This window comes from Fusarium mangiferae (genome assembly GCF_900044065.1).
Source record: "Fusarium mangiferae strain MRC7560 genome assembly, contig: FMAN_scaffold005, whole genome shotgun sequence".
Taxonomy (NCBI): domain Eukaryota; kingdom Fungi; phylum Ascomycota; class Sordariomycetes; order Hypocreales; family Nectriaceae; genus Fusarium; species Fusarium mangiferae.
The window spans coordinates 1,583,941-1,602,026 of NW_024573925.1; the positions used below are offsets into that span (position 1 = coordinate 1,583,941).

Genomic DNA, 18,086 nt, shown 5'->3' on the forward strand with positions numbered 1-18,086 from the left:
ATGGCGAGCCAACAGCATTACTATCCTCGTAAGTCTCACATCGAGTTTTGTATCATGACAACGAAACTGATCATGACACCTCAATAGCTCCGCCTGGCGCGACACAAAGCTCACCAGGTTCGCAAAGCTCTCCACAAAGACCATTTAGCAAAGCTGACCATACGATCTCTGGATAGCTCCTCAACTGCAGCAACAGCAACATCAATATGCTCTGCCGCCGACCTCTCCTCCGGCTAATCGCACACAATTCTATCCTCCTCCGCCTCAGCCTCAACCTCAGCCCGGACAGGCTGTGAACTACCCTCCTCCTCCTCAGCATACACCATCTCCCCAAGTTCCTCACCAGCCGACACCGATTCACTATCCGGCTCCTCCCCAGGCTCAGCAGCAGACTCCCTCTCCACAAGCCAAGCATCACTCTCATAGTTCCTCTCAGGGCTACTATCCTCCTCCTCCAACTTCGGCACCAGCGTATCAACAACACTTTCAGCACAACCTGCCTCAGGCGACACCTCCGCCCCCGCAACATCAGTATCATGCGCCGGGCCAACAGAGCAATTTGGCCATGAGGCCTGGGCCAACTCCTCCAGTGGCGACTCCTCCGGCAGCGACTCCTCAGTCTACCCAACAGAACTTTGAACCGCCCCCGCCAGTATCCCCTTTAGATGACAACCAATATCTCATTGAAAAGCCCAAGCAGGAGCCTGAACAGCAGCCTGGAACAGCAGTTGCAATGACTGTGTCTGGGGCACCCGAGGCAGGTCAATTCGTTGGGGCAGGGGCCACGTCTGATGACGTTGGAACATTCAATGGTGGCAGCTACCGTATTAGCCACCGCGACACCAACACGATTCTCACTATCCAGCTAGCAATGGGCTGCCCCATGACTGGCAAGCCAGGTGCAATGATCGCCATGTCTCCCTCGGTTACCCTGAAAGGCCAAATCAAGTTCAGCATGAAGAAGATGATCACCGGAAGCGACATGTCAAGTTCGACATATATTGGTCCAGGAGAGGTTCTTCTTGCGCCCCATAGCCTTGGTGATATCACTACCCTTCGTCTTACAGGCAAGGAAGCCTGGTCCGTAGGCCACGATGCATTTCTCGCTTGTACCCAGGGTGTTATAAAAGACCACAAGAGCCAAGGATTGGGCAAAGCTATGTTCAGTGGCGAGGGTCTCTGGATTTACAAGATAAGTGGTATAGGGTTGTTGTGGGTTTCGAGTTTCGGTGCTATCATTCACAAAACAGTAGGTTTCTTGAACACGTTTTCTTTTGTTCTCTGGGGCTAACATATGGACTAGCTTGTCGAGGGGGAGAAGTACATCGTAGACAACGGACATCTGATTGCCTGGAACTGCAAGTATGTAATGGAACGTGTTGCCTCTGGAGGTATCATCTCAGGCCTTGCTTCAGCAGAGGGTTTGGTTTGTAAATTTACTGGTCCCGGAACGGTCTACATGCAAACACGGAACTCGGTGAGTGATTTTTCCTGTCTGTGGTCCATTCTGTCACTAACAAGGCTATAGAGGGCCTTTGCTGCTTTCATGGGTGGGCAACAGTATCAGGGATAATTGTTTCGTGGAGCCATGAAGAGCAAGTGAAAGCGAGTGCCTGCCTATGATTTGTGTAGTGTTTATTCTTCTTGAAGTATTTTGGGCTTTCAACTTTTAACTGGGTTACTGGCCTTCTCTCGATACCTCTAATTATCTACCTAAATACCAGCGTACCTATCGAAGCACCTTGCCTGGTCCTGCTCACAAACATGCGTCTATGAGATTTTCCCATATATTCCGGATTTCTACTATGGTACGAAGTCTTTGTACCTTTTTGTCTGTTTCGGAGCTCGATATTCCCTCCTTCTCGAATTAGTTTGATCACCCAGTTGAATTTTGAGTCTGAGGGAAAGACGCGAGTCATTCTTGGGGAGCAGGAACAGATAAAGGCATGGCACTTAAGTGCTTTCTTCGTTGTATATGATTACTCTAATCGCGCCTTCCACATCCTCAGAATTGCTATCAAAGTAAGGGAGGTATTCATTTCACGACCCCCCTCACGGATTTCCTGTTTTCCATCTTCACCACCACAGGTAGCTTGGCCTTCATTTGCAAGACAGCCAAACCCCTTTTTGGACAATCTATTCCGCTATACGCAGCATTAAAACAAATTGTCTCCGGCAAAGACGCCTGAGCAAAAGCGAATTCACTTGTCAGCGATCGTCCCCGAAGCTTATCAAGTTCCCCTTTTTGGCACCATATCTTTGAGGCAAGCTTAGCACCTTTGCCGCGAAGCGCCTGTCCACGCAGTTTCCCCATTACGAGTTTCGATTGAATCACTCGTATCTCAATATAAGTATGTTTCCTGAAACTTACCGGCCGGCTCAATTTGATGACTTGGGATCTTGGTTGTCCGATACAGGAACTGAGACTGACACCTGATGTAGGCACCACTCAACATTTCCTCTACCGAGGCGACAACTTTGAGTTAGAGACTCACCTTGGTTTTCTGATGAACTGAAAGAAATGCCTTACGACAAATAGAATCAACAGGCTACAAACTTAAACTCGAGACGTATGCACTGCTGACCGTCAAGAAAAGACGCAGAAGCATCACTAGCATCCTACACCAAGCACTTGTTCTGTGTTTGTTTAGAAGCTTACGGCATTTCTAACACTGGCAACCATTGGCGGACTATCTTCACATGATCAAATTTGATTAGGATTCGTGGTGCATCTGACAATCTCCGGTCAACGCATTGAGGCGCTCAAGATCAAATTTCGGCATGGCCTTCGAAAAGAGGATTCGAGGCCGAATGGCTCAATCCATGATTTCAATCGACACAACCACTGATGATTCTTTTGAGGAACTGTCTTCAGCACCGTCTGTTTCGCGGAGAGAATACCCGGATGAAAACCTCGCGAGTTCAAAGTTTGCTGAAGCAATGAACAACCCAGACTGGCGTCGTCGACGCGATGGATTCAGTGCTTCTGACCTTACTGACACAACCAACAGCACAAACCAAGCCAGCCTACATTGTCACGAGGTTGACAACAGCGGCACAGAAGGAGGGTACATCTCCCATATGAGGAATGGAAACATATCTCCGTGGACTTTCATTGACAATTCCAATCAATTCCAACCGTGTTTCTGCGGTTCTGAGACTGATATCAAGGAATCGAACGTGTCTTCTACTAAACAAGAATATGATAATGCGCACGCAGCTGATGCCATGAGTGGACTCTGTACTATCCGGCTTAACGTCGACCTGGCCGGTGGCCACAGCAAAGACCGCCAACTCCGTGTTCTTCAAGTCTCACCCCTTCCTTCTTACGCTGCCAGCACACAGGAGAATAGAACGGAAGTCCCTCATATTGATAAAGAGGCTCCTATTGCCTACGTGCAACGTGTGATCAGAAAACAGCGAACAACTATGCAAAGAACTGATAACTTCAATGCAGAAAGAGGTCGAACTCCTCGCCGTATTTTCCCCACAGAGACCGGAAACGAGAGCGAACTCGACAAAGAAAGGACCTACAAGGCCAGGCAAGCTGTGCTGAAGGACCCAGCTGTTGCCAACATCGGTAGCGCACATGCAAAATCCCAACCAACGGTACTCAGTGGCCTGTCATCGCCAGCTGAGCAAACCAGAAAGAGTGAAGAACTCGAACGCAGAAAAGCCGCTTTCATGAAAATCTTGCAGAAGCTTCAGAAAGGGTCAAAAAATGAGACTGAAAACACCAAGAGAGACACAAACAGGCCCTTTATCAGTCATGGTTATCCGTGGGGCCCAAAATCAAGCCAGCAGCCGGGCCAATCTAAACAACAAAGCTCTGATTCCGGTATTGGCTCTCTTTATAGCGACCACCCGAGAAATGAGGACTCATCTAATGACTCCGGAGTCCGAATTGATTCTGATGCTCTCACACATGGGTTGAACCCTAGGGCAAGGGAATTCCTGTCATTCAAAAGAAGTTTCCCGGCAGTACCACACACTCTAGGAATTGTCAACTCTCCAGAAGACGATATTCTGAAGAGTATGTTGCTAAAGCAAACTGAGAATGAAAACGAACACACAGTTGAAAAGACCACCAGAACTGCGTCCCATAACATGGACGACATTTCTGTTCCCCTACTACAGTCAGATATTGGTGCCAACAGCACAGAGAGTACATCCGTTCCAGCGGTAAGCACAGCTGATTCAACCAAGCAGGACCTAGGAGAGGTCGCCTACTCATCAAATATATCGCCGCCCGCCAAGTATGTATTCCCAGGGGGTGCTTGTGGCCCTCCAGTGCGAAATATCCTCACTCCTGGAGTGCTACCGGGACTTGGAATCCTGCCAACGCCTGCCACGTTCGGCAATACGCCGAACGTAGCAATGTTTAGTCCTCTTCTACCACAGTATCCTGTTGCATCAGGTCACTTCATGGACACTTCTGCAGCGCCTCAGATTCTCTTTAACTCAACGCCGGGAAGTAGTTATTATCAACCTCGCCTACACCCTGTTCCCAAACCGACAAACCCTGACCCAATTCAGCAGCAAAAATATGAAGAATACATTGAATGGCGTAAAGCTCATGAGCCTGGATACGCACTTGCATGCAAAGGTCGGCAACAACGCCGTGCCCAACGTGGTATAGCAACGCAACCTGTATCAATGCATCACGCTTCGTGCGAAGGAGCCCAAATGGTTCAGTGATTAGTTTGGATGATGGAATGTGGAGAGAAACTTGAAGAAGAAAAGAACATGTTCTGACATTAGCAACTCTGTCGTTGTGCAAACCAAGCACGACCAGACCAAACCAATAATTCTCGCATTCATTCCCTCCTTGTATCCATTACCTGCGTAAGACAGAACATGAATCCATTCTTATCAAAAAGTACCATAGTTAAGAAGTTGTATATATACGATGGTGGTATAATAATTGAAGAAACGCCAGGAGAAACCCTTAAATACCCAATACATTGTTCGCGACTCTTCAGTATTACGACCCCAAATTACAGACATACCAAAACGCATTTGCGACACCAGTTCGTGAAATGTAAAACTTGCAAAGATTGAAAAATGATGCCGTGGTTGCATGAAGCCAATCGCATGGCTTCTAGCATTCCTCACCCTCTGCGTCCTCATCCAGGCCCTCGTCATGAACGCTGGTTAGCCTTGATAACTCTGTCTTAGCCGCCTTGAGCGGTTGACATGTCTCCCAACCTCCGCTAGTGGACACGATGACACGAACGTTGGGGTGAGAAGCCCATTCCGTGAGAGTCTCGTCGCTTGTACCCCCGAAAACGACATGTGGCTCCTCATTCTTGGAGGCACGCTCAAGGTGAACAGCGACATGCTCCATTCGATCATCCCAAGTCTTATAGCCGTTATTGAAGACTATTGTGCAGCCCTTAGCTGGGCAATCCATGTAGTCTGGCAATTTGCAACGCTGCCGGAATGCTTCCTCCTGTAACTTTTTCTCTTGAGCTAACCACTCAGGAGGGAAGGTCTTGTTTTTCTTGTCAGCCTTGGCAACCTCTTCAGGTGCGTGCATACGGCGTATGTGCTGTGTGTAGAGGTCTTTTCTTTTAAAGACCCTGCAATGCGTAGCGGTGCCCAAAACACCTTTCAGTGGGGTTGAAGGATATCCGCAGGCACCAGTTGTACAAAGCCAGTAGTGTAGGTTCAAATGCTGAGCCGAAACATGTCTTTTCCATTCATTCTTGTTTGCAAAAGCGTGGTTACAGCCCGCAAAATGGAAGACGCAGATGAAAGGGCGAGTATGCATAGCATTGATGTGTTTCTGCAATGACACGTCGTCGTTGAACACTTTCTGGCAATGTATGCACAATATGCTTTCACATGAGGAGAGTAATTTCCGCGCTGGGGTACCGTGGACAATAGGCCGTGATTTGGCAACCTTTCCTCTGCTAGCATTGGTGCTGGAACTTAGTCGTCTAGTGCGGGCCCGTCGACTGCCACCTTTGGCATTTCGAGGTGACTTGATTCTACAGTTGGGTCTGTATTCATCGTCACCATCGTCGCCATGGATAGTCTCAGCTTCGTTTTCGAGATTTACGTCCAGATCCGTGTCGTCAGGATCAGGGTAGGCCGTCTTCGTATCGGGTTGAGGATATAACTCTTGAGGTAAAGGGTCGAAAGAAGATGGAGAACTCGAGCCGTCACCTTGGTAGATGGAATTGGGAGTGGTGCCGTCAAACTCAGCATTCATGTCGAGGGTGAAAGCATTGATCTCTTGCTCCTCTCTGATTCCAGAAAAGGGTTGACTTGGTTCAATGATAGCCGGGTCCACACATCCTTGCGGACCACTTGATAGTCCGTAAAGGGAGACACTAGGTGACAGAGAGCCTGAACCAACAATGTTCGGAGACAAGACTGCAACATCGGACGGCGTAGAAGGGCCTAGAGTGCTGACATGTGCATCATTATCTGTCCAATTGGGACTGTGTGGTCCACTCGCAGCTGATGATGGTTGGTAGGACATTGGAGAGCCCGGACGGACTTGTGAATTTTGATGGGCAGGACCACTCATATCAGGGTAAATCCCGGTATATTGAGTGCCTGGGATATCAACGTATGATGAAGCGATGAAGAAGCTGCTCTGAGGCTCTTGCAGATACCTTTGCATGCTGTTGGTGCCACAGTAGATACCTTCGTGGCTGGGATAGGGTGCTATATGTTGAAGAAGGGGATCAATTTGGCAGGTGAAATCTTCGGGATTTGCTGAGTCAGGGCTGGAATAGGAGAAATAACGTGTGTTGGATAAACACCTAGCTCCTTTGTTCCTCTCATAGGGTGAATGGAAAGTCATGGTGTTAACAGATCCCCTTCTGTTAGAGAGGCACTGTAAGTAAGGCCCTTTACGGCGAAAGAGAAGAAGAAGAACAAGAGCACGGTATGCCAAAGTCTTCAGAGCGAAGAAAACCTGGAGGAGAAAGTGCCAATGAGCTGTTCAAGTTCTAGCGCCGAAGTTAAGAACCATCAGCTCTGAAATGGTGAATGGGCATGTATATCATGAGTGCAAAATGTGCGAGTTGGTAACGCAAGACGTTGGACGTATAAGTCACCTGTAGCGCAAGCTCGGGGAGCCAAGGTGAGTGGGAGGCTTGGTGTAAGTAGGAATGGAAAAAAGCGAAATTCACAAAGTGTTGACCAGAAAGGGATTGCTAGGATTGTTGACCACAATAGAGAGGAGTCGCCATGGTGGAGGGCGAGGGCGAGGGCGAGGGCAGACATCTTAATAGATTATAAAGACCCCAAGATTTGTATGGCCAGAAGGTCTCGCCAGCCTATCTCGAGAGACCCGCCGACGCGGGCATTGGGCACTCCCTGAGTTGGTCGAGCAGAGCCTCAAGTACGTACCTCAGCCTGAAGAGGCATCGGTGGAAGTGGAGCACTGCGCTGATCCCATCTATTACTCTTCAGGACGACCTGCAGCAGCATGGGACTCCAGACCTGACCCTGACCGGCCTCGCCCTGTCATCCTTGGGAGAAGATGGTGTGGGAGCCGGGACGGAGCCGTCAAGTGGAAGGATACCTTGATGTAGGTAGGAAAAAAATGCCCAAATACGAATCTGGTGGCCGAGACGGGAGATAGAGACTTTTGTGAGCTGTAGCTGCTAGGTGAGGTTGGTTTCATCTCCCAAACTCTGTCCCAGGTCGGTATGCACTCGAATTCTTCGAATAACTATCAGACATTTTCGAACTGACAGCGGGTATGCATCGCTGAGAGAAGCCATGTTGACATCGTCTTCAGTCATTGGCGGCCAAGTCCATGGCCGGTAATGCTAGTCCAGGGCACGCACACGGGGGTGAGTGAGCTTAACGCCACGCAACAAGACGGTAAGGCCCGTTCAGCCGCCATGTCAGTACTGTATGTATTGCGCCAATGTGGATGGATACGTGCCAGTGTGAGTGAGTCTAAGCATTCCTTGCAGCCGCAACGGTGATGCGACGGCGATGGCGATGCGGCGTTGAATGTTGATAGGCCGGTAGAGTATGAACTGTGTCTGTGCCCGAGAATGGGTAGGCCAGGGATGAGCAAAGCAAAGTAAAGCTCAATCGTCAATCCTCCAGCAAGCTGACGCTGATGACTGGCCTGAGACAATTTGATGCAAGACGTCTCTTCCTGGTGACGGCCACCTCTGATTAGGGCCATCATTGCGCGAGTGTGGATAGCCGCCAAGTCAGAGAGAGCCTGCAGAGTGTTAACCCCAGTAAAATCCGCGTCAGTGAGCGAGGATCGCGATTAGTGGCGGCTAATATTTTCCAAGAATGACCCTTGAAACGTTTCATGACGAGTAACTACGTGCTGTGTCATGTGTGTCTCCCTACCTAGGTAGTCAGGGCTGGAGTTGTTGACGATTTGAGAACTCGATGAGAATGCGAAATATTTCTTCCAGTGGTAGTTTTGACGAACTCCTCCTTATCCCCAAAGAAACGAAATCACTCATGGTTGAGGTCCTCCAGCGCGAGCCAGAGCTGGAGCTGGAGGATCGACGACAGGCGTTAAACGTTAGGTTGGTTAATTTAATGGAGCCAAGGAAATACCTCTCCTGCCTCTCCAGCACTAAACCTTTGTGGGCCAAGTCTACACATATGAGCACCTTAAAAAAGTAGGCGGCCATCGCCTAGATCTTGGCCAATAATGAGCACTAGAAGAGAGGCTAGTGGATTGCTAGAGCCAACAGACTTACAAGCATTGCCTCGCCCGACCTGGGTCTTGGCTGTCACTCCTTGACTGTCTAGACTGTTTATGAGTTCCCGCCCCATGCCATGCCATCCCGTCTTACACAAACGTTACCCTGGTGTACATACACTATACCGTGCAACTGATGGGGGGGAGGGGCAGAGGCAGGCCAATCTGATTTATCGCACGAGTTTGGCTTTCAGCTCTCGTTCTTCTATTGGCACAAAGATCCTTGTCAACATCGATCCTCAATGACACCCCGTCTCCAGTCTGATAATCAAGAGTCCAACAACAGAATCTCGAGAATGCTTGTTCAGGTACTCATTCCTCCAGCAACTACTCGGTACTATACCATGTAAGTTATAGTTATGTCATGGAGAATAAGGGAGTATGGTCGCACCTTATTCGAGAGCAGATTCTCTGCAAAGAATACAGCAATTTGAACAAACAATCGGGTCATCATGCTGTCCTGGACTCGGAAGAAGACACCTGTGTAAGTCACTATTGGTCCGGGGAGCAGGTCGGGGGGTACGGGCCTTGTTCTTCATGACAGATATCAATTATGAATCATCACAATACGGCAGCAGGGCTGAGTCCATAGCTACACACACCTCCATTCGCATGCACGCGCCATGGGGCTGTCTGGGTCAAAGATTAATGTCTGCAAGGCGATGGTACATGGACGAAGTATTAACAGCCCCCAATATGAGCCTTGGGATTGTCCCGTAATATTGTATGCCGAATGAATATCGAGTACCTCGCTTCAGCTGGAGCGAGCTGGATGTTGGGTTCATCTATTTTGAGCCATGTATGTACGAATACGTAAATTTACGTCTGCCATCTTCGTATCTTGATCCGACTGGATGAACCGAGTGCGTGGATTCAGGTTGACTCCAGTGCACACAGTCCTTCAGCCTCTTTACAACCTGGCTCGAGTCACAGTCAGCGTTGTACCACTCTCAACCGCTATGTAATTAGGAAATCCAACATGTCAGCGTTAGATGTCAAGCTGAACCATTAGGCGCCGCTGTTAACGTGAAGTCACTTGTCCCCAATGATACAGCAGCCTTTTGAAATCTATCTCAAGCATAGTGGAACCAAAACTCTCCGTCGTTCGGCTCATCCATTCCACAACCATCGAGATGAACCCCTCTCATGGCGATCCCGCTTCATGGGGTGATCAAGATGGTGCCGAGACCTTTGGCTCCTGCATTAACTTGATGGTACCAGTCGTTGAGATGCATGTCTGGGCTCACTCGAGCGTCGGGAGGATCGGTGTCTTCCCCAAGTGTGGTGCAGATCTTATCTTCCGTGGGTAACCCCTGCGAGATAGCCTATCTACTCCGTACTCTGTCGTATGTACTTTCTTCAACCCCATGCCCCTGTGGGGAGAGCAAGGGCCATGTTAGTGGCCGCCCTTGGTCCCTTGTGTAACATGACAAGTGATGTAGACTACCCAACGCGGCTCCTGGGGAAATGAGCAACTACCAGAAACTCACAGCGGTGCCTTGGCTGACCCCTCAGATACCAATAGTTCCTTTTGTCGTCAATGAATCATTATGCGCCTGTGACACACATAGAATGCATGTCCGGCGAGGCAACTCGTGTGTCGGGTTCAGCTCTGAAGCATCTCGTCCACATGGACCTCATGGCTGCTCTTGATCACGCCGCGGGAGCTTATCCGGGGCGCCTGTTGGAGTGGCTTGAAACTGAGACAATAGTCCGCGCCATGCCAGTCGGTGGTCAACTAAACTGGAAATGCGTCGTATGCGCCAGGGCACTATTCGAGCGTGCGGACGGCACTCGAAGTTAGCCGATGCCCCTGTCTTCTTGGCTTTGTTGATCCTACCGGGGCCGTTTGGTAATATCCCGGACCAGACTCTCACTAGTAATTCGTGATATATCAGGAGCAAATCTCACAATTGCCCTGGCTGCCTGGCCACTGCCTGTCTTATAGCATTGCTATGATTGGGGCTCGCACTCAAGCATCAACGTGCTCTTGATTTCTGCACATCCTAACCTTAGCCTTGTTGGAAACTGCAGAAGGCGAAGATAAGATCAATTTCATTCTATTATAAATACAAGTACTTCCCAGGCAAAAACGACCCTTTTGACTCTTGTAACTTGTAAACATCCGAATATGCCACATGACGGGGGTATATCATTCGCATCATAAAAACAGAAAAGGGAATATCCGTTGATTATAGTATAACATTGACACGCTGAACACAATAAGCTAACTGTCGCTTGTAGATGGAATTGCGTGCCAAGTACAGTTCTTGCACGAACGTTGGTTGCACTCGCAGCACAACGTGTTGTTGCTGAAACTGTTTTCAACGGCACAATTACACTATTTGAATGTGTCAGTCTGGTTGCGATTGGCATTTGGGCCGGAGCTCTACTCACACATGTCCACATATACATATCCTTCTTTCTACCTCGGCGATCTTCACCACTGTTTTCTGTAGAAACACTGCTCTGAGGAGATATCGGATCACATGGGGATGATCCAGATGAGGATTCAGACTCATCCACCTGGGGAGCCGAGGGGACAATTCTGTGGTCCTTCTCATGTATCCACTCGCTGATGTCTCTCTGGGGTACACGACGGCCAGAGAAATGGTCGTCGATGTGATCGCAACGTTTCGCCCAGGTGTTGTCTGTCTCTCTAATCTCAACAGTTTCCTGACAGAAGCCGCACCAAAAGTGAGCATCGCAGTGACGACCCTTTCGACAACCTTCAACTTTCTCTTCGAGCTTGCTGGTATCTGTAATCTCATGCTCCTTCGAAAGATGGTTCCGGAAGCTCTCACGGCGGTAGCAAACCTTACCACAAGGCTCAGCAGAATCAGGCTTGACGCAGTCACATATCCATGTCTCGAGCTGATAATGCTGGATGGATTCATGTCTCTTCCAATCGTTCTTGCTTCCAAATGTCTTTTTGCAATCGGCAAAAGTGCACCCGTATGGCTTTGAATGCCTCTTCTGGTGCTTCCTATAGAAATAGTTAGCCAAGATATTCAGCGTGTTGGACAATAACACTTACTTCAGCTCGCACAGACGAGGAAATGCTTTGTCACAATCTTGACATTTGTGAGGATGTGATTGGCTCTTGCTGTTCACTGTATGTAGTTTTGAGGCCTCCTCTCCGAGGTCTGCGAATCGCTTCTTCAGATAGCTTGCGATGAGTTCTTTTGGTATTTTATCAAGAAGGTCAACGTATGCTGATTCTGGGCTCACATCGGACGGTGTTTCACTTTCTTTCTCGAGTGGGGGGATTGCTTTAGGAGTCCGTTGGGCTTCGTCAGCGTCAACCATTCTGACATCAACCTGTTGGCTTCCCGAGTCCCCACTGTTGCGAGAGCCGTCTGTAGTTGTTCCTTCACCTTGCTGCACGCCGTCCATAGTTTCTAGTGCATCATCGTCAGGCTGTTCAGCTTCAGAAGCGGTGACATCGTCACCCGGCGCATCCTCCTCAGAAGCGGATACCGGCCATTGGTTCGATGGCAGAGCACTGCGCCCATGGATAATGTCAGGGTGAACAAAGTTCTCGTCACCTTCTCGTACCGTTGCAAGGCTCGATGCATCTCGATCAAAAGATAAAGAGGGTGGTCCTCGAGGAGGATTGTTTGTACCGGATTGGGATTGTGAAGCCCGTCGTTCACCATACGGCACCCGGAAGGATAGAATTGTTGAGGGGTGGGCAAGACCAGGTAACTGTTCTTGTGCCTGGAGATATGCCATGGCACTCCCTCCCACGCCCTCGAGGTCTTGCGATGGAACTGGACTGCAGTTTATTAGCTAACTTCTCGGTACCAGAGAAAAGTATGGGGCTAAAAAGGAAGGGAGAGAAAAGGCATACCGATGCACATATTCAGAGAGATCGTCATTGGCTGAATATGTCTTTGCATGAATTCTCTGCAGGTGTGACCTAAAGTTGTCTGCCCTTGGCCAGATTTTACTTTTCTTCGCACAATTGCCAATATTACACACAAAGGTGCGACCAGAAACAGTGCGGTCGCTATGTACAGTTCTCTTATGTCTGTCAAGGTCGTTCTTGGAAGTGAAGCCTTTCTCACGCGAGCAGCCTGTAACGTCACAGTGCCACGGAAGAGAATGTTTCAATTCATGTTTTCTAGGCTCTATCAGTAAAGGGGTGATCAATGGAGGTTAAACCCGTGTGCTCACCTTAGCTCGGAACGTGTACGGCATCGTTTCTGGCATTCACCACAAATCCAACGTCGCTCTCCACCAACCGGGGCCGTTGCAACGCTTGCGGGCGGATAAGGTCGGACCCATTGGTCTTGATATAAGTGAGCATCGTTGGAGGCTGGTTGACACTGTAGTTGAAGGGTTTCCAGGTTTCTGTTGACAAGCTGGGCATCCGAGTTTTGAGGTTCCAAATTTTGGACATCAGGGTCCATATCTTCGCCATATGCAGAAGGGTTGCCGATGCTATGAGTCAAGCGGCTGCCGTAGGCCGAATCCTCTGGGTTGGTATCGCATTCTGATAAAAGTGGTTTGCTCCGATAGTCTTGATATGAAGTTTGGAAGTTGGCGGATCCAATAAGTTGCGAACGGGTCTGGCCATCATTAGGCGCACCGAAGGCAAGAGGGTTCCAGGGATCATCTCCAGCCCAGTTTTGCCAAAAAGGGTTCGTGGTCTGATGCCTCTGCTGACCCAGAGTAGCCAGGTTCGAGCTCTGCTGTTGAGCCGCCTGCGGGGAAACATTGGCGCTGCCTCGCGGTTCCTGTGAAGAGCTAAAGGAGTCCATTCTGCGGGCAGAAAGTCGGTGTTGCTATCAGAGTGACCGGACGCGCTAAATATAGATGATTTCGAGCCGTACTGTTTATCTGAGCAGCACCGCTAGGGGCGATAATTGGGAGCCCAGGAATGATCGTGTAGATGAACAGTAGTCGCCACAACGATTCAAGAGCGGCTAGGGCCTCGAGTTAGCCGTTATATTGTAGCAGTACATCATAATCTGTCAGAGTTGATAGACAGGAGGGCTACAAGTCATTCGACTTTGGTAGGGACAACAAGGTTCTCGACCCAACACTGTCGATCGAATTGGGTAGGACACATAAGAGAGAGACAGAGAGAGAGACACAGCAACCAGAAGAATCAAAGGAATCAAAAGGCATACATTAGGCTGAGGTCAAATAGCTGGGTCCAGCACAAACAAGCGTTGAATCCAGGGTCCAAGTCCAACAAGGGATCCAGGTCGGACGACTGATGACAGATACTAGCGTGAGGTTTTTGTCAAGTCAGCAGGTCGAAGCCAGAGAGATCCCCAAGTGGTTGACCGAGCTGGCTGGTAGCTACACCAGTGATAGTCGATTGCCTTAGGTATATGTTGTGTTGTGTTGTGTTGTGTTTCGCGTCAGGGTGTCACTACCAAAGTAGCATGAGCCATGGGTTAGTAGGCAAGCATTGAGATGTATAGGTTGGCTTAGAAAAAGGCAGAAGGCAAAGGAGGATGGATGCAGAAGCGCAAATGAAGATGTAAATGGCGGGGGGGAGCGATAGGGAAATAGAGGAGGGAAGAGTCGCTGTGATGAAATAAAAGAAGGTAATGGGACGGTATTGTATTTGGCAAGTACAGTTCCGGGTGAGATATGAGCGACTCTGTCTTCCCCAAACCGCCTCACTTTGAGGCTTTGCTATGCATTTGAACCAATCAGCATTCTTCTTTCAACCCCCAAAATACTAGGCATCCGGCGAGGCAGCCTGCGTTCGCCCGCTGACGAAACTTAGTTGAAAGTACGTTTTTGCGAACCATCAATTAATGATGCGGCTGAATTTGCAACGGATCATAATATGTCTACATACGTCACCAGCATATGATTAGAACGCCTCTATAAGAACATTCGGTTTCCTTTTTCACAATTCGGTGCTTCGAACCGGTATCTCTTTATTTACCGTGTCACCCACGATCACCAGGACTAAACAAACGGTCGCGACTATTGCCGTCATTCTGTATCATCATCAACAATTAAAGCATACGGCCCCATACGACTGATGGTCCTGATTCACAAGAAAAATCGAAGAATAAAAGCTCAGCTACCACAGTTTCCCGACACAGCATTGATTCTCAGATGTATGTTGTTGCTCATAGCCAGCAAACGCAAAACGCCCCTTATTGCAAGTGCGCCAAGCTCTTTATCACATCAAAACCATGACAATTATCCTCAATTGTTGATATATTCTGTCATGGAATACTCGGCTTATCATATGCATGTCTAGGACACCCCCCTAGAATACCCAATAACAAGCACCTGGTTCACTTCTTTATCCACCTCTGGATAGCACCATTCTTCATGACTCGATGATTTGGTCCGTTGTCTCTTCTCTCATCTACTCACTTGGGTCCAGCTTGATTTGGCCACATGCATTGTGCAGTTCTTCATTAGCCTTGATAATATCTGCACGTTGCCGAACATCCCACTATTTATCCTGGATCAACCTCCTCGAGGCCGAATGTGGCTGAACGAAAACGATTCAAGATATCTATTGAAATGTAAGTGGCGGCAATAGCCTGTTGGAGGATGAATGTATATCGCGCGAGGACCTCAGCTCATGTCGAGACCCGTTGGGTTGAGAAAGACAACAGCAGCACCAGTGCCTCCTGCGTATGCCCGTCCTTCTCAACTTGAACCCTCGACCAGTTCGAAACTCCGATGCCCCACGACTCTCAAGTGAGACCTGGCATTCGTGTTCTCGTTTGATATTTAGATTGCGGTGCTTCTTCGTTGATACGATATTCCAGATATCGCCAAAGGAGCTATCCAGCTTATTCTGAATATTGAAAAAAGACATAGAAGAAACGCGATGAAAACTCCGCCAACAGACCCCCATGAGACACACTGGGTAACACGAGACTCGAATCCTCCCTGACCCCTTGTTCGATAATCACTTTTTGTCTATGCAGCCAGCTGTTTTCAGCGCTGCAAGGAAAATGTGCAGCTAATATCATTATGGGTTGCAGATAGTCCATTGCATAGGCCGATTCCTCAAATATTTTGGAAGTCGATTGGATGATAAAGACTAGAACCCTTGTCTATTGCCCGACAGCTGGATGATACAGGAACTGGGGAAACGAGGAAACGAGGAAACAAGGAAACGATAATAGGGTATACTTCAATGGACGAACTCTGAAGCCGGCGTCGGCTCTCTTACTATAAAATGTGCATCCTTTGCCACCGATCAGTCGTTATCACTAAGTCTGTTCGCTATCATCTACGGTTTTAGTTTGTTGATCACTTACTCATACGTTGGACCTCGCAACTCAGACTCCTTGCAACGACTTAGGAAGCTCTTGTAAGAAGTTACTACCTATTATCGAGGCTCGCCTAAATAACTTAATCACATCAGGATAATTCAAGTCAAAGGCAATTGCCATAACAACAAAAATGTGCGATTGGGAAGAGTTTCTCTTCGCATGCAATCACTCGACCCTCCGCCTCAAGTCATACTGCCACTTTGCTCGCAACGACCCTAATCATCAATGTTTTGGAGTCAAGGTCCTGCGCAAGTCATGGAGGCAATGCGTTCCTTGCGACAACTGTGCTATCGCTTGCCGGGCAAGCGAATCTCAGGCACAACATAACTGCGATCAGGAACAGTCTTTGCAAAGACATCGCGGATAAGTTTGGAGGCTTTCGATCAGTTATGAGCTTGGGTTGTCAATGGTTTATGAGTGTTGTTGGCTAAGGATTTCATCTTGTCGGTCACCCCCTTCTATAATCCTAAATGCCATAACCTCTATCTTTGTCAATCAGTTCGTATACATGAGTAGAAATCGCCGCCGATGTAATTATAGGCACAGCACTCGTGTGATATAAGCATGCATGAACCTCTTTTTGGTCCCCAAAGATCTCATATGTGACACGTAGTGCTCAAGCTTCGCTATCCAGGTCTATCTGTCCAGAAACCAACACTCGTGTGAAACTGGGCTGTCAGGCGTAGATGCTACCCCTCGCTTTCCTCCGAGCAGAGACAGGCTACAGGCCGGACCCAAATAGCGCCACAGACGGTAGGATGGGTCGAAATGGTAAGGATAAGACAGAAGCGTTGTGGGCCCGTTTTGTGCAACGCTGCTTGTACGAGAGCACTAAGTTGACAAAACATGAAAGCTGGGAGGGGGTGGACTTAAAGCGGAAGATCTACTGCCCAAGACCAGGTTTGCCTCGATTGAGTATACAAGGGCACACTGTGGCTTGAGCGAGAGAAGTGAGCGTTTGTGTGATCGGTGTTGAGATAGTCTCTCAGCATGTCGGCCATAGCATAGGACCATTCGGTGAGCTACAGACTGCATCTTAGATCCTTCGAGCTTCCTGGGCCCATGGCGGCAGAGAATCAGAGAGTCGAACCACTTCTTATTGTCCACAAAAAAAAATTATAATGAAGATGAAGGTTTTATAACTTGACTTGAGTACTCGGAGGGTACTCGGCCAGTCAGTCCATGTTCGTGGCACCTTCAACAACACCAACGACGTTGTACCGCTTTGAAAAGAAAGTAATCCAGTCATTCAATACGCCCTTTTCCTTCTCATCCAAATCCTGCCACTCTGGCCGTGCATCCTCTGGCTTGGTCGAAGTCTTGCCGAGAGCTCTCGAGGCATCCTTGCCGGCAAAGACTGGTCATGTCAGTTAGGTATCGTGGGCTGAGGCATATGCAATCAGAAGATTTACCATTGTAGGAAGCTCCAGGAAGGTAAGCTTTGTTTCCAGTCACGTCGTAAACCTTGCCCTGTGTTTGACGTGATCAGTCGTGCTCACACCAGATTGATCATGCAGCCAGTTGCTTGCCATGGGAAATTATACCTTGATGGCTACGTAACACTTGTTTCCATCCGCACCTTTCTTCAGATTAGCAATGTCCAATTCAAAAGTCCCAGATACAAGACTAAGTCAAAGCCAGCATGATGCTTTAGCTGAGCATCATGAGGGGCGGGCCGTACCGTTGGCTTTAGCGAGCTCTTCTCGAGAGATGATGTCGTCCTTTGGGGGGTCGAGGTTCACAGGAACCTTAGGTTCAAACTTTCCAGCCATTATTTTGGTTGTAGTGTAAGAACGAGAGAGTAGCAAGGGAATAAGTTTGAATGGTTCTGGGCGGTTCTCCAGATTCCGTCATATGCAATCTCTCCCCTCGCCCCGCCAAAACCAAAGACGACCCTGAACTTTCGCGCCCAAAAAGCCTCGGCCAAGTCAGCTCTAGTTACTAGCGGATTCCGAAACTGCCCTCCACTAAAGAATCTCATTGATTGGAAACGCTCAGGCCAGTATTCGTCCGAGAGATGGTCTGTGCGCAGTTACGATGAGCTCCATGTTAGCATCCACTTACAGCTTTTCAATCGCGACGCTTGTCATCACCACCATAACCATACA

The 18,086-nt window shown here is 48.7% G+C and overlaps 5 protein-coding genes across 5 annotated transcripts; 2 read left to right on the top strand and 3 right to left on the bottom strand.

Annotated features, from left to right (window-relative positions):
* FMAN_07465 (uncharacterized protein) lies at window positions 1-1,573 on the top strand (the record flags this gene model as incomplete). The annotated part of the gene is made up of 5 exons (XM_041831091.1): window positions 1-28; window positions 88-117; window positions 177-1,249; window positions 1,304-1,477; window positions 1,529-1,573. 5 exons carry the CDS (start codon window positions 1-3, stop codon window positions 1,571-1,573), a joined length of 1,350 nt encoding a protein of 449 aa, XP_041681689.1.
* A 1,208-nt stretch (window positions 1,574-2,781) lies between these two features.
* Window positions 2,782-4,698, top strand: FMAN_07466 (uncharacterized protein; the record flags this gene model as incomplete). The annotated part of the gene is made up of 1 exon (XM_041831092.1): window positions 2,782-4,698. One exon carries the CDS (start codon window positions 2,782-2,784, stop codon window positions 4,696-4,698), a length of 1,917 nt encoding a protein of 638 aa, XP_041681690.1.
* A 403-nt stretch (window positions 4,699-5,101) lies between these two features.
* On the bottom strand, window positions 5,102-6,817 carry FMAN_07467 (uncharacterized protein; the record flags this gene model as incomplete). Its single annotated transcript, XM_041831093.1, has 1 exon — window positions 5,102-6,817. The coding sequence occupies one exon, from the start codon at window positions 6,815-6,817 to the stop codon at window positions 5,102-5,104; it is 1,716 nt and encodes a 571-aa protein (XP_041681691.1).
* A 4,114-nt stretch (window positions 6,818-10,931) lies between these two features.
* Window positions 10,932-13,470, bottom strand: FMAN_07468 (uncharacterized protein; the record flags this gene model as incomplete). Its single annotated transcript, XM_041831094.1, has 5 exons — window positions 10,932-11,045; window positions 11,102-11,690; window positions 11,742-12,482; window positions 12,558-12,830; window positions 12,884-13,470. The coding sequence occupies 5 exons, from the start codon at window positions 13,468-13,470 to the stop codon at window positions 10,932-10,934; spliced, it is 2,304 nt and encodes a 767-aa protein (XP_041681692.1).
* A 3,683-nt stretch (window positions 13,471-17,153) lies between these two features.
* FMAN_07469 (putative DAP1 Damage response protein) lies at window positions 17,154-17,750 on the bottom strand (the record flags this gene model as incomplete). The annotated part of the gene is made up of 4 exons (XM_041831095.1): window positions 17,154-17,335; window positions 17,391-17,448; window positions 17,523-17,557; window positions 17,660-17,750. 4 exons carry the CDS (start codon window positions 17,748-17,750, stop codon window positions 17,154-17,156), a joined length of 366 nt encoding a protein of 121 aa, XP_041681693.1.
* Between the last annotated feature and the right edge of the window lie 336 nt (window positions 17,751-18,086).